Genomic DNA, 16,200 nt, shown 5'->3' with positions numbered 1-16,200 from the left:
TCTAAAGATGTTCTCTATTCATTACCTGGTCTGTTGTCAACATATTATCCTTACAGTGTTTTCCTAGACATCCCAGTAGGGTAGGCAAGACAAAAATACTACCAAACCGAAGACACTAGTATAGCAAGGCTGTAAGTTTGGCTCAGGTAGGTGTTTTCACTATTCAGTAACCAAGGCTGGACCTATAAAATGGAAATCCTTCCCAGTTATGTATTTTATTTGGTAAGATTCAAATGAACAAAATACATACTACCAATGGGTGAGCAAAAAATTCAATCTGAAAAATTGTTAGATAATTTATTTCAAAGAAAAATCAAATCTCAGTGATTAACAAAGCCAGCCAACAAATAGATGCCTTTTTAGATAAACAGTGCTACCATTTATTGAGTCCCTAGACTTCGTCAGACATATTAGGTAGTTTTTACACTGTCATTTATCTTAAAAGCCCTGAAAGGAAGCTATTGTTCATTTCTATTTGAGAGATGGGGGACTCTGACTCTGAGAGATTCAGTCACTCGCCCACAATTAGAAAGTTCTAAGTGGCAGACCCTTGAACAGAATCAAGATTTGAATGGAGCCAAAAATCTATGTCCCTTCCGTTATGCCACTATGCTATAGTAGAACAGAATGAAAGGGCTTTACAGGTGTGGAAGGTAAACACAGAAAGCTTAAACACTTAAATGTAAACAGGAACACTGAAAAGCAGATGAAGAGCAGTTAAGAAACAAAATAAACCATCAATAAGTGAGCTACAGCAATGGCAATAAAAGCCATGTGTAAGTCCTAACTTCTCCTCTCACAGTAGTAAATTTTAACACCATCAAATTTTGCAGTGTGCTAATAGTATAAATGTTACCTTCTCTAAAAGGGGGCGAATAAACAAAAGAAAGAGCAAGTTGACTGAGAGCCTTTTAAAGGCAGATGTGAAGCCAACAAAACTATTATATAAAAAAGACCAAACCATGATCCTAGAGGGCAAACCCTAAGAAAACACTCTAAACAAAACCAGCACATGACTATTGGGAACCAAAGCCAGTTCTTAAACTTCATTTAAATATAGAGGGAGAACAAAAACAATTCAAATAGACAATTCACTTTGAGTCTTTTTAATAGGATAGTAAATTTAAAAATAAAATCTAAAGCAACCTTGAAGTTGATTCTGTAGTTTCTTTTTTTCAGGATCATCAGATTCTCCTTCCCCATCACTGTCATTCCTAATAAAAAGAATTTAATATATTCAAATGATCACTCATTGCTATCAAATAAGGCAAAAATGAAGGAAAAATTAACCTGAAATATTTGTAATTTAAGTGGCAAAATCAGACATTTACATTAAAAGTTATGCTTACTTATTTTAAAGAATGTAGTAAATAAAATAAGAAGGAGGCACGTTATCATCAATAGAGAATCATGCAAAAGAAAGGGACAAAAAGACCAGAATGAAGTCAGGAACTAGCTCCAAATTCCCATGACATATTTAGGTATGTATTAATTCATAAATGCATGCCCCACACATCACTCCATGAAGGATTCAAGATGAATTACAGGAGAGTTGCAAACAACAACAGTAAAAACATCAGGACTGGGCAAGACATAAATTAGAACAAGAGGTCATATTAGGAGGAAAAAAATCTGCAACATGAATTATCTAAGGTACAAAGGTCTACAACCCTTAGTCTGGGGATTCCAAAGAACAGAGGAAGCTTCTTGATGACAATGAACTACACCTAAAGAACAAGTAGGTTGATCAAGGCATTTGATTCATATCTAGGAATTTATCTTGAGGAAATAATTTTAGACAAGTTCAAGGATTTGACCATAAGGATAATCACACCCACACTGTTTGCAAAAGGGGAAAAAGTAACTTACACTATAGGGACTAGCATATGACAGGATACATAGCAACATTTAAAAGTTATGTAGAAATAGTTTATTGGAAAGAAATTCCTGATACAATGTTAGGTATAAAAGTGATAAAGCCAAAAATAAGGCATTGTATCATTTTTAAACCAATACCATATAAAGGGAGATAAAAGCATGACATGTTTTACGCCAAAATGGAATTGCCTTGGTTATCACAGGATGGTGGGGCTGTGGATGAGGTAGACACTGCAAAATAGATTCACTTGACACTCAGTCCAACCTTCTTCTATCATGCTGTCCAGTACTATAAAGGCTGTCCTTATTAAAAACAAACAAACAAAACCCTGCCGTTTCTCATCTCCCTCATAGCTGGAGTTCCACGAGACCTAAATTCTTCCAAGAAGGTGGGGGCTCCTCACAAGGAGACAGAATCTTCAGGTGAGGGCACTGGTTTTGCTGAGGGAGCTGCACAGAGGATTTACTGCCTGCTCCCAAGCACCATCAGTGCTTAGCAGAGGAATTGGCAACTGTGGGATCCCTACTTGAACAACCCTGGGACTGTTGGCCATTTCTCCTTGTGATCCAAGTCTGACTCCCTGGCCCCACTATTCTGTAAGGTAATACCCTATAATATATCCCTTTTTGCTTAAATTAGCCAAAGTGGGTCCTACTGTACATGAAGATTGCTGTTCAGTACAGGAGAAAAACTGGCATCGCCTGGTCAGGTAATCATCTCAGGAGAGATCCTTACAGGGTTTTCAAGCAAGACAGAAGAGCTTCTATGGACAAGGGACAAGAAGCTTCTGCTGTCAAGGGAGTTTCAGTGAGAGCTGGAGGTCCCGGGCAGTCAAGGTCAACTAAATTCTTCCCAATATTTTCACTTCATGTTTGGAGTCCCTGTTTTATACTAAATGTCCTCACTTTCATATAAGAAACCCTAAGTTGGAATTCAATAATTCATAAGATCAGACTATCATCTGATTTTTGTTATGTCAATGCTATCGATGAAGAAGATAACACGTTCTTAGGGTGTCACAGAAACTCCCTGGTTCCCCGATCACATCTTGAATATAAAACCTTGAGCTTCAGCTTCTCATTTCCTCCAAACTCTGCCATGTAGTTTGAAGAAGCCAAGTCAATGCTGGTTCTTATATTCCTCATGTCCTTCTAAATGGTCTGTGGTAGCAGCCACAAAGCCCTGAAGCACTGCCTAAAAGGTACTTCATTCCTTGTGACCACAGGGTATTAAGTAACCTGCGCCACTGCATACTATGAACAATGAGAATCACATCCTCTAAAGCTGAGCAGAATCTCGATGCTTTCAAACCCAAGCAGGCCAGATAACTCCATCCCAGAGTCTCATTTTCTTAAGGGTGTGTTACCTGGAACTATTGGCATCAATTAATAGGACAGCTAGAGAGGATGTGGTTAGAATATGTTCCCAGTGCTGAGCACAAACTTGGCATGCATATGTCATGTGCTGAATAAACAAATTCTGCATCTAGAAGTGATACATCCCCCATCTAGGAAGACATGCCAAAAATCAGTTTCAATGTTTATAAGTTATGCTGTGTTGTTCTCTTTACAATGACAACATAAAGCAAATCTAACACAAATTCGCATCAAAAAATTTTGCATAAGATATCCAAAAAAAATTTACATTGGAGTTACTTTTCATTTTTTCCATGTGGTCAAAGGTTTAACTCTCAGGTCACTCCTATAACCTTAAGCTTCCATATTAGCTAATGGCCAGAGAGTAACTGAGTGCTGTTCCTACAAGCATTCTCTCCTCCTACTGGCAGGCAGTCAGGAAGGGTTGTTTGCGGAATATTATCCATTAAACTGGGAAAACTAGGGGTCAGCAAACTTTTTTTTGTAAAGGACCAAACAAGTAAATATTTTAGGTTTCGTGGGCCATATAATCTCCACACAACCACACAACTTTGTTGTTACGGCATGAAAGCAGCCTTAGACAACAATATGTAAAAGAATGGGCAAAGCTGTGTTCTGATAAAGCTTATTCCAAAAACAGGCAGCTGGGCAGCTTTGGCCCATGAGCCATAGTTTGCTGACACCTGTTTTAATCAAAAGAAATTCATTTCACAAATCGAAAGCAAAAAGCCACAATAAAATTGAACAATTTTAAACACGTACCCCTTCTCATCTGCTGGACTCGGCTGTCCTTCTTTCACTGGCTTCTGTGCTTTTTTCTCTTTATTTTTCAGGTACTCCTTTAGTTTTTCTGCTCTATCAAGATATTCTGTACACTTTGCCCTGATACTTTGCTTGGCTTTATCACCCTGTGCTTCATCTATTAAAGAGAAATGAGAGAGATTTTTTTCCATTAGTATTCTATGTAGAAAGGTTTGAACTATTAAATATGTATTTTTTCAGGCAAGGAAATTCCATGCTGGGAGAAGGAGGGAAGATCATCTCTAACTCATCATAGCCAATGATTATCACCTCTTTTCTACCCCTTCCTCCAGCAGGATTGGAGACCAACAGTGGGTCTGAGTCAGAAACAATCTGAGCAAGACAGTAGGGTATTTTAAGATAATGTTAACTAATAGGAAATTATTTAATATTCTGAAGCTTTCATACTCTTCCCTTACATTTTTGCAGATAGTTCAAAGTTGCTTGTCTTACACAAACTCAATTATAAAAAAGACAAATAGAAGGAAAGCAGTATTAATCATTTCTATGACTGTCTACAAAAGCTTTATTTCAGAAGAGTAAAGTGATGGAAATCCCATATATTCTGTGTAATAGCAACATGGTAAATTTTACTACATAAAGGCCTCTGTCAGAGCTGTTTTCAAAGTGAACTTTGGCAACACATGCAATAGATGGGATGAGCCCCACATAGCTTACAGGTTATGACTCATTCTTAGTTTCACTTTAACATAAAACCTCAAAACTAAATGGGAGAAGCTCAAAAGAACATCTTCAATTATCCAACTGCATTCCATTTAACAGCCATGAGGGCAGGGGTTTTATCCATTTTTTTTCTATTGTATCCCCAGTGCCTAGAACAGTGCCTGCCACATGGTAAACATGCAATATATATCTGTAAAGACACAATAAAATGTCTCCCAAGCTACACTGACTATACTACATTTTAAGAAGTTTAGGTATACAAAGTAATAACTATGATGGCTGTCACATTTGCTAGCTAAGTCTCAATACTTAAAAATCACTAGAAAGAAAGTGGAGTATTTTATTTTATTTTTTTTTTTACAAATGGATAGTTTAGAATTTTCTGGCATTATATTTCAATTTTTTAGATATGAAATAGAATACATTTTTCTTTTCGTGTTTTTAAATAAAATATAACCTGTGGCCTCACATTTAACGACATGAAGAAAATACTGCACAGCATGCTGATAGAGCTGAAGGGCTTCTTCGTAGTTCCCAGCCTTGTCCTCTTGCGCTGCTTTGCTAGCCAGATCTATCGCTTTCTGTTTGAGGGAGGCAAAATAATATTTAAATCAAAGCATAAACATAAATTTGAAGTAAATAATCATATTGAAAATTGTTGTTTTTTTTTTTTTTAAAGCTTCTCAGCTTGCTGGGCTGTGAAAGAAAACAAAAATAAGTAAAAAATAAACAGTAACTAAAAAAAATCATTTTTCTAACTCAAACTGTATTTTATTATAAATTACAAGTTGATAAGATGCAAATTACATTTGTTATATGAATAAATGCTACTGAATGTTACTTTAGTACCAATCGCTAACATTTACATGTAATTTTCACTTAGCTAAAGTTAAATTTAGGGCTAATAAGAAATAATAGAATAATGTGAAAATTCAAACTAAACAAGCATTTAGCGAAATTCTCAAAAATTAAATGCTGCTTTAATCTAAAAGATATAACAATAGTGGAAATGTAAATGGGGTGAAACCTCTTCAGAAGCAATGGGGCAATGAAATATCAAGAATCTGAAAAATACTCATATATTTCAATCCAGTAATTAACTAAAAGGTTTACTGAGCACAGATATTAACAGAGAGGTCTTTTAAATAACAAAAACAAAACCTGGAAACTTAAATCATGAAGGATGCCACAAAACAGAATACCAAAGGATCACTAATATAACATTACGAAATATTTGTAATAACATGGAATGTGTTAATAATGGGCATTTTTAAAAAGCAGGACACAACTTTTTATATGTAGCAGGAATTTATTTGAAACAACAGCAAAAAAAAAAGCAGCACAGGAAAAAGATGGGAAGGAAATTTAACAGAGCTTATCTTTGATAAAACTTCATATATTTTTCATTTTCTACTTTTTCACATCTTCTAAAAAATGTCCATAAGGAACAAGGACTACTTTTGTGGCATTTTTTTTAAAAAGTCCCAGAAATAAATCCATACTAATAAAGCCAAGAACTTCTTGAAAATGATGCAAAAAGCCAGTCAATGGCACCGAGTCAGGCTTTTTAAGAAGTGGTGCTAGAGGAACTAGACATCCATAAGCATACACCTAAAAGAATCCTGACTTAAACTTAATAATTCCTACAAAAATTAACTCAAAAATGGATCACAGAATTAAATGTAAAACTACAAAACTTTTATTCTTATTTATTTGTTGAGACGGGGCTCCATCTCACTATGTCGACCAAGTTGGCCTTAAACTCCTGGGCTCAAGTGATCATCCTATATCAGCCTCCCCAAATAGCAGGACCACAAGTCCACACCACTGCACCCAGCTAAAACCTTTAGAAAGAAAACATAGAAAACTTAGGATCTGGGGCTGGGCAAAGAGTTCTTAGATTTGACATCAAAAGCATACTATACAAAAGAAAAAAAAAAGGTAACTGGACCTTATGACAAAACTTGTGCTCTCTGGAAGATTTTGTTAAAAGGATGAAAAGACAATCTACAGATTGGGAGAAATATTTGCAAAACATACCTAACAAAGAACTAGTGTCGAGAATACATAAGGAACTCTCAAAATGTAACACATACATACATGTGATAAAACTGCACAAACACAACCACACCCACACACATAAAAACACATGAGGACAAGTAAAACTTGGAAAATATGAGTAAGAGTGGTGGAATATATCAATGTCAATATCCTGGTTGTGATATTGTCCCAGTTCTACAAGATGCTGCCACTGGAGACAACTGGATAAAGGGAATGCTGGATTCTCTGTATTTCTTACAACTGCATGTGAATCTACAATTATCTCAAACTAAAATTCTCCTGAGCTCAGGAGTTTGCGACCAGCCTGGGCAACACAGTGAAACCCCGTCTCTACTAAAACACAAAAGATTGGCCAGGCATAGCGGCGTGCGCCTGTAGTCCCAGCTACTTGGGAGATTGAGGCAGGAGAATTGCTTGAACCCGGGAGGCGGTGGTTGCAGTGAGCCAAGATCATGCCACTGCACTCCAGCCTGGGCAACAGAGTGAGACTCCATCTCAAAAAAAAAATTATATTTAATTTTTAAAAATATGCACAGACACATACAAATAAAGGGCAAACATGATTTATTAAAACATTCCAACTGGGTTAATTTAGGTAGTAAAACTATTCAACAGAAATAGGTGCCTGTAAAAAAAAATGAAAATGACAGTTGTTAGAGATATTAAAAATAAGTATATAACGTAAGCAAAAAATCAAACAATGCAAAAACCAATTGTGTGTAAGAATATTACATTTTGGGGCAGTTGAGCATGGATTGGATATAGCTAGGCTGAGATCTGTAAATGGGAGGAACAGGTCTCCCGCTGGAAGACCATGCTTCCTCTATTGTAGCGGGGAAGAAAAATAAATGGTTTACTTTAGAATTGATAAAATGTAGTTACATGTCTCGCAGTTCAAGTAGCCTAAATTCAAAGCTAAATTTTCAAAAGTTTTATCAGCTAGTATATGAATATAAAACATGGAGTCACATAGTCAAGTGGTGGTTAGGTGAGACTGGTCATATAAAAATGCATCACAGCCAGGATTGTGCCACTGCACTCCAGCCTGGGTGACAGAGTGAGGCCGGGCACAGTGGCTCACGCCTGTAATTCCAGCAGTTTGGGAGGCCAAGGAGGGCGGATCACTTGAGGTCACGAGTTCGAGACCAGCCTGGACAATATAAGGAAACCCCATCTCTAAAAACACACAAAAAAATTAGCCAGGCGCCTGTAATCCCAGCTACTTGGGAGGCTGAGTCAGGAGAATCGCTTGAATCCAGGAGACAGAGGTTGCAGTGAGCCGAGATCATGCCACTGCACTCTAGCCTGGGTGACAGAGCAAGACTCTATCTCAAAAAAGAAAAAAAAAATGCATCTCAAAGCCTCAGTGGTTAAGCCACATAGCAGAAATAAATCCTTTTTCTTTTTTCTTTTTGAGATGGAGTCTCACTCTTGTCACCCAGACTGGAGTGCAATGGCGCCATCTTGGCTCACTGCAATCTCTGCCTCCCAGGTTCATATGATTCTCTTGCGTCAGCCTCCCCAGTGGCTGGGATTACAGGCGCCCACCACCATGCCTGGCTAATTTTTGTATTTTTAGTAGAGATGGGGTTTCACCATGTTGGCCAGGCTGGTCTCAAACTCCTGACCTCAGGTGATCCACCTGCCTCAGCCTCCCAAAGTGCTGGGATAACAGGCGTGAGCCACCATGCCTGGCCTAGAAATAAGTTCTTTCTTATCCTAACTATAATTTTCTTCTCAGGTGATTTTGAAATGCTGTGCCACTTACCTCTTCAGCCACTTGTTCCTCTCATTCAGTCAGGCCTCACTGCAGCACCACACTGATTTTTATTAAGGTAAATCTCTTACACTGCAGTAGGTATTATTTAAGCATCTAGCTCCAAACATAGTACTAATTAAACCAGCCTTTCCCTGATGATGAGAATGTCTGTATATGGCTTCTGAGCACTTGAAATGTGGCTAGTGTGACTGAGGAGTGAGTTTATGTAATTAAAATTAGCCACAAGTAGCCACTGTGCTGGGTGGCACATGTTAAACCTTTAATCAAAGACAATGAATTAAGAGGATACGCATCTGTTTTTTTTCAGCTGATGAATACCCTATTTCAACCTTATTTCTGTTAACATTTTTCATCTGAAATAAAATTAACCATGTCTGTTAGCATTTTTCATTTGAAATAAAATTAACCATGTCTTCTATGGTTAATTCTGGAGAGCTAATTATTTTATTTTTTCATTCCAGAAAGCTTTACCGGAGGGATCCATACAAAGGACATCTCTGCACTTCCATAGTTTCTTGATGGACATGTTTTACTCTCTAGCCTTCTGCATGATGCTGGCTACTGCTATCTCAAAATCCTCCTGGGTGACATGCACTCGCTGTTCCCTCAGGGCATATATGCTGCCTTCTCTGTATATGACTTTCACTTCAGCCCCTGATGCTCCTGGCATAAGCTCAGCAATTTTTCTCTGGTTGATCCCCTGGGTTGGGTTCCTTTTCAGAGAATGGATCTTCAAAATGTCCAGCTGGAATTCAATTTTTCTGTTGATGTGCCCTGAGCAAAGCAGCGGTCCATGATAACCTTGATATTCTTGGTGGCCTCAAAGCTGTCCAGTTGGTTGAGCAATTCCAGCACGATGTGCAGCATTTCACTGTCCCCTCCAGAACCTCCCTCCAGCTGCGAGGAGCTGATGGAGCTGATGACAGATGGCGGGTCCTTATGCCATGACAAACAGCTCCCTCACCATTCTTGGCCCTTCCCTGATGAATTTCTATACCAATTCAGAGCCAGGGATATGAACAAACGTACAGTCTGTATGGTGAGCCACAGCCTAGGCAAACGGTGTCTTCCCAGTGCCTAGAGGTCCATACAGTGGTACCACCCTGGGTTGTGTGATACCCAGTGCTTCAAAGAGGTTGGGATGCTTAACAGGCGGCTCGATCACTTCTGTGATGTCCTTAATCTGCTTGTCCAGTCCACCAATCATCTCTTAAATCAAGGTTGGCACCTTCTCCACCATCACTGGTGACACCAGTGGGTCTACTTTGCTGGGTATGATATTGTGCAGTGTGTAGCTATCATTTCTTAGTGCCCCCTGGCAATTGGGTCTCATGTCATTGATGTCGCTGTTTCTGTCCACATCTAAGACAAACTTGCCCTTGGGATACACCTTGACTAACACTTTCTCCTTATCCATGACCTGGACTACTTCCCTCATACAGGAGCCCTGTTACTGCAGCAGCTGTAGCTCCTCCTGCAATAGGTGAACTTTTGCATTTAGTTCATTCATTTGTGCCTGCAGCCTCTGGAGGTCCTGGCTCTTATCATTCACAACTGACTGGAGTTCTTGTCTCAGACAGATAATACTGGCAGAGTCTGTTGCTTGTCTTCCCCTCTTCCAGCTCCATCTGCTCTGGTCCATCAAACATTATCTTCCCTCTTCAGCCAGAGCTAATTTTCTTTCTGAATATAATCCTCACCATCTTCCTTGCTAACACCCTAGTTCAATCTGCTATCATATATGTCAAAACTACTACCCAGCCTCGTGAGTGGTCAGTCTGTTCCCACCCTTGCTACCTGAAAACATACAAGGTAACCTTTGATGGTCTCCCATTAAAAACAATAAAATCCTGATGCTAGAGCTGATCTACAAGGTCTGAAATAACCTGGGCCCTAGCTACGTGTGGTTCTCCCCGAACCCTAGAATCCTCCTCCTGCACTCAGGCAGCCCAAGCAGCTGGACCCCTCCACCTAGAATGCTCTTCCCTCCTTTCCCCAGATAGATGCATGATGTCTCCTTTTCAGTCCTAGTTCAGATGGCAAGTCCTTAGAGAGGCCTCCCTAATTTGCTATAGCAAAGGCTGCACCTCATCCCTTCTCTTTGCTATCTGCCCCCACTGCACTCTCTCATCCCATCACTGTCATTGTATTTACCTGTATGCTCACCCACTGGCTGTCTCCTTTAGGGAGGTAGGCTCCATGAAGACAGGAATTCACCTTGAGCTACCCATGCCTAGAATGGTGCTGGCATACAACGGGCACTCAAAATTGTTTAACGAATGAAAAAAAACAATTCCCTACTCCTTTTTCAGTATCTTCTTCCTTTTGGTTACTTCACTTCTGTCATTCTTTTTTTTTTTTTTTTTTTTTTTTTTTTTGAGACGGAGTCTCGCTCTGTCGCCCAGGCTGGAGTGCAGTGGCGCTATCTCGGCTCACTGCAAGCTCCGCCTCCCGGGTTCACACCATTCTCCTGCCTCAGCCTCTCCGAGTAGCTGGGACTACAGGCGCCCGCCACCACGCCCGGCTAATTTTTTTGTATTTTTTAGTAGAGACGGGGTTTCATCGTGGTCTCGATCTCCTGACCTCGTGATCCGCCCGCCTCGGCCTCCCAAAGTGCTGGGATTACAAGCGTGAGCCACCGCGCTCGGCCCACTTCTGTCATTCTTAACAATTTCTCTCCACTAGATATTTCCATCAACATACAAACAGCCCTCCTTTAAAAAGTCTCATTTGACAACAAAACACTGTTCGGTGTTAGTTCTGTCTCTCTGCTACCTTTTAGAGCCAAAAATCTCACCAGGGTGGCCTCTATTCTCTTTCCTGTATCACATAATAAAACGGCTCATATCAAGACTCTCTAGCATGCTAGATCCAAACACCAGCTCTGTCTTCTTGATCTTCTGACATTTTACAAAGTTGATTATTTCCTCCTTCTTGGACACTGTCCTCTGCTGAGCCCCCAACCACTATTTTGCTGGTTTTCCTCCCACCGCTCTGGCTGCTCCTTCTCAGTCTCCTTCATTGATTCTTCCTCTCTTATGTGACAATGAAGTATATTCATCAGGTGTGGGCTGGGACTCACTTCTCTCTGTTTCCTCCCACCCTATGTCGGTGACTTAAGGCTGATCTTTGTGTGTGTGTGTGTGTGTGTGTCTGTGTGTGTGTCTGAGCATGCACATGGTTTTTTTGTTTTTATTTTTTTTAATTTACTGGCCTCTCTCTTCCATTAGAATGTAAGCTCCAGGAGAACAGCAGTTCTATCTGTTGTCTTCACTTCTTTATATTCCCAGAATCTAGCACAGTGGCTGACACAAGACTGAATGACTGTATCACCCCAGGATCAGTCAGGATCCAGTTATCAATATGGAAGTATAAAGGTTGGGAACATGTGGAATTGTCCTTTTCCACTTAGGAGACCCAGACACATCCACCTTAGAAAACCCTGAGAAATGGGGTAAATTCTACAATTGCCTACCTCAGGAGAAAAGGTGTCCCAGGCCCTGTCTGTCGAGACCAATTCTTTCTCCTCTGCTGTGGAGCTGATCCCCACCTTCCTCCGCTGACATTTACTCCATCAATGACATGCCTATCAACTGTTCTCTCCAAACTTTCCTTTTACCCCTCAGCAGAAAAATGTGTTGTCCTATCTCAGACTCACATCTGCAGAACACAAACTACACACCATCTCTCCTCAGCTTCTCGGTTCTCCTCTCCCTACATCTCACTCATCTCTTTGCCTCCACAGCAAAATCCCAAAGAATACCCACGTTCATCCCAGTTTCCTGATCTCCTAGTTTTCCCACAGCAATGCTTTCTGGCTCCTGATAGCCAATCTTATGCTTATCTCACTCCCTCTCTGCAGCATTTAACATACACAACAAATACCCTGATAGTGTCTCCTTGCTTGGCTGTCATGACACCATTTTCTTCTAGTTTTAGTCCTTTTTTTTTTTTTTTTTAAGACACGGTCTCACTGTGTCACCCAGGCTGGAGTACAGGGGTGTGATCATGGCTTACTGTAACCTCCACCTCCTGGGCTCAAGCCATTCTCCCACCTCAGCCTCTGGAGTAGCTGGGACTACAGGCATGCACCACCACACCCAGCTGATTTTTGTAGAGAGGGGGTTTCACCATGTTGCCCAGACTGGTCTCGAAGTCCTGAGCTGAAGTGATCAGCCTCCCAAAACACTGGATTACAGGCATGAGCCACCGTGCCTGGCTTGGTTTTACTTTTGATTAACAGTTCTTTTCCAGGCTCCCATTTCTGTCTCCTTAAATGTCGCTAATCCATAGAATTTCTACCTTGGTCTTTGTTTTGCCTTATTCTGTAAACTCTCCAGGATGTGACTCTGTATGCCTACAACCTCTGCTACCACCTGTACGCTAATAACTCCCAAATCCTTATTTCCAGCCTAGTCCACTCTCCCTAGTTCTACACATATGTATGCAAATATTCACCAGACAATTTCCATTTGATTGTCTCCACAAGCATCTCAAACTCAACAAGTTTAGAACCAAATTATTTTGCTCCCTTGCCCTGGCCCCAAATAGCTCTCCTTTTGTATTCCCAGAACCAATCCCTACCTGAGTTGGGTACTCAGATAACCAACCCAGGAATCTGGGAGAAAACCCAGACTCTTCCTCCTCCCTCACTTTTGAGATGCAGATACAGCTGGGAGCAATGGCTCAGGCCTGTAACTCTACCACTTTGGGAGGCCAACGGGGGTGGATCACCTGAGTTCGGGAGTTTGAGACCAGCCTGGACAACATAGCAGATCCCCGTCTCTACAAAAATTAGCTGGGTGTGGTGGTGCATGCCTGTAATCCCAGCTGCTACATGGGGGACTGAGGCAGGGGAATCGCTTGAACCCGGGAGATGGAGGTTACCGTAAGCCGAGATCATGCCACTGCACTCCTGCCTGGGCAACAGAGTGAGACTCTGTCTCAAAAAAAAAAAAAAAAAAAAAAAAATGCAGATACAAGCTTGGCTCTTCTCCATCTTCAATTTTTCTCCTCTGATCAATCCTTTCCACTTTATTTGAATGGATACTCTACTAATTGGCCCCTTACCGCTTCCCATCCCACAGACCTTGGCCTCCTTGCCCAGTACATTTTATTACAATATGCTATAATAAAAGTGATGTGAATGTGGTTTATCTCTCTCAACATCTTATTGCACTATTCTCAACCTTCTTGTGATTATGTGAAATAATAAAATGCCTACATGATGATATGAAGTGAAGTGAATGACACAGGCATTGTGACATAGTGTTTCAAAATTATGAACTATTTATTCTGGAATATTTCATTTAAAATTTTTGGAACCAGGTTAAATTTGGGTTATTGAAAGTGTGGAAAGTAAAACCACAGGGAAGTGGAGACTACTGTGTAGCTTTATTACATTATATAATTTTGATTTTTAGTTATCTGCATTCCCTCATTAGATTATAAGCATCTAGCCACAGAGATTTTTGCCTTGTTCAGCAGGCAGTTAATCATTACATGAATATTAATCCAAATTTCCTAGGTTAGAAGGTTGAAAAGGCTGAATGAGAAAGCACACATGTGAACCTACCACTATCAAAATTACAATTCAAGATCCTTCCTACTTAACAGTAACAATTATGCCTTTAATGTTGGTCAGTCTCTGGCTGATTCACTGAAGAACAGCCAACAGTCCAATTCAAGCATGATGCATTCTGGGGCCGCGCACGGTGGCTCACACCTGTAACCCAGCACTTTGGGAGGCTAAGGCGGGCGGATCACTTGAGGTCAGGAGTTCAAGACCAGCCTGGCCAACATGGTGAAACCCTGTCTCTACTAAAAACAGAAAAAATTAGCCGGGTGTGGTGGCAGGCGCCTGTAATCCCAGCTACTCGGGAGGCTGAGGCACAAGAATCACTTGAACCTGGGAGGTGGAGGTTGCAGTGAGCCAAGTTCACGCTGCTGCACTCCAGTCTGGGCAACAGAGCAAGACTGTCTCAAAACAACAACAACAACAACCTGCAAATGATGATTATGTTCTAAAGAATCGAAATCACGTGCGATAATCTCTGTTTAAGTGGGTCTACTTTGAGTGGTCTTTCTTCAGAATCAATTATCATGGGCTAAGGAGTTCTTCCATTACCTTTGATGCCTCTATCAGGCACTCCAATAAATGCTTGTTCAACAAACTACCGGAAGTCCAAGACGGGGACTCAATACAAGTATTTTAGGCTACTCTTTTGTCCCTTATTGACTTACTGGACTGGGAGTCCTCTACATTATGCCACATTACATTCTAAACTCCACTGAAGCCCTAGATCCATTCTGGAGATGGCAGACACCATTACATTATGAAATTTCTTTTCTGAACGAATTCCATTCCACAGAAGACTAACGATTAAGCCTAAAATCTTAAGATTCCACGATTTGTGTACAAAACACTGTGCTCACTGCGGTAGAGGAGGGGAAGTGGAGCCACACAGAAGTTTAAGAATACTCCTCGATCTTACACACTACAATCTGGGAGCCACAGGAGTGTGCACATAAATTCAATGACTTCACGGAGATTGTATGTAGGCTGGCTGTAATCTCAGATTCTTGGTCTGTTCCCATATCTCTACTCACCTGACAGCTCAGAATGAAGGGGTCTGCTGTCAGCTTGAGAAATTAAGACCGAACTATGACCACCCTATTTTCAACTAGTCCAGAATAGGGCTTTGCAAAAATTACGTTCTTTCTTTCTCCCTTAACCCTGATTGGAGAAACCTGCCCAGATCTTGGCTGGTTTGGAAGCGGGAAGTCTCAACAAAAGTGAAGAGTCTCACAAAGCCAGTGGCTCGGGAGACCCCACGAGCGGGCCAGAAATGACCTTTCCGTTGGAAAACGGGCCCCTCTCCCACCTGCTGCAGGTCCCCGGACCCGCCCTCCTGCGCCTCGACCACAGGCGCGGCCGCTTCCTCCCTTCTTCCCGCCCCCCACCCGCTTCTCGCGCCTCCCCTCGGTCCCAGCTCCCTAGGGGGACGAGAGATGAGCAATGATACCTGAAGGTTGGGCGAAGTGGATGACATGGCGGAGTTCCCAGGCGGTTCCCAAGGGAACGAGGGGCGAGGAGCGAAAACAGCAGCAACGTCGAAGCGCGCACGGGGTAACAGCCCTCAAACTGGGGAGGCCGGTGGTTCTCGGACCGCGAGGGGCAGCCTCCCTTCCGGAACTTTAGACAACACTCTCTCCACCAGAGCTCCGACCCTCCCCACCAAACTTCCGCAATCCCGAGCCTCTCTAGGTTCTGGTCCTGCCTCTGCTCCGGTCACTTCCGGTTTCGTCATCAGCACGCGCACCCACTCACCAGACTCCCTTCTCTCGCCACAGCGCAGGCCCTCCCTAGGCCGGGAGAAGTATCCTGGAAGGCAATCGAGCCCTGGCGGAAGTCGGGCTTGGCGCAGGCGCACTGAGACTCTGCCCTAGGGGCGGGGCGGCAGCTTGGCGGACCTAGGAGAGCGCAAGCGCGGAAGCACAGAGCCGGGTTTTGTTATTGTTGTTGTTGTTGTTGTTTTTTCCCCGCCCCTGGGGACGTCTTTTACTTTGAGATGAATTATTGGCCCTGGCTCCCTTCCCTCCTCATCCACATGCCTCGT

At 41.7% G+C, this 16,200-nt stretch overlaps 1 protein-coding gene and 1 pseudogene across 1 annotated transcript in view; both read right to left on the bottom strand.

Annotated features, from left to right (window-relative positions):
- Positions 1-15,889, bottom strand: part of VPS4B (vacuolar protein sorting 4 homolog B) — a 32,929-nt gene extending 17,040 nt beyond the window's left edge. Inside the window, exons 1-4 of the mRNA XM_003264302.2 lie at positions 15,607-15,889; positions 5,210-5,321; positions 4,018-4,174; positions 1,147-1,214 (exon numbers count right to left, since the gene is read on the bottom strand). Of these exons, the coding sequence (XP_003264350.1) occupies positions 1,147-1,214; positions 4,018-4,174; positions 5,210-5,321; positions 15,607-15,633 (364 nt within the window). The 5' untranslated portion in view covers positions 15,634-15,889. The remainder of the gene's footprint in view (positions 1-1,146; positions 1,215-4,017; positions 4,175-5,209; positions 5,322-15,606) is intronic.
- LOC105739612 lies at positions 9,021-10,918 on the bottom strand (annotated as a pseudogene).
- Positions 15,890-16,200: the final 311 nt, after the last annotated feature.

The sequence above is a fragment of the Nomascus leucogenys genome, chromosome 4, assembly GCF_006542625.1.
Source record: "Nomascus leucogenys isolate Asia chromosome 4, Asia_NLE_v1, whole genome shotgun sequence".
NCBI lineage: Eukaryota > Metazoa > Chordata > Mammalia > Primates > Hylobatidae > Nomascus > Nomascus leucogenys.
The sequence above is the reverse complement of the archived record's forward strand: the minus strand, read 5'-3'. Positions and strand labels throughout refer to the sequence as shown.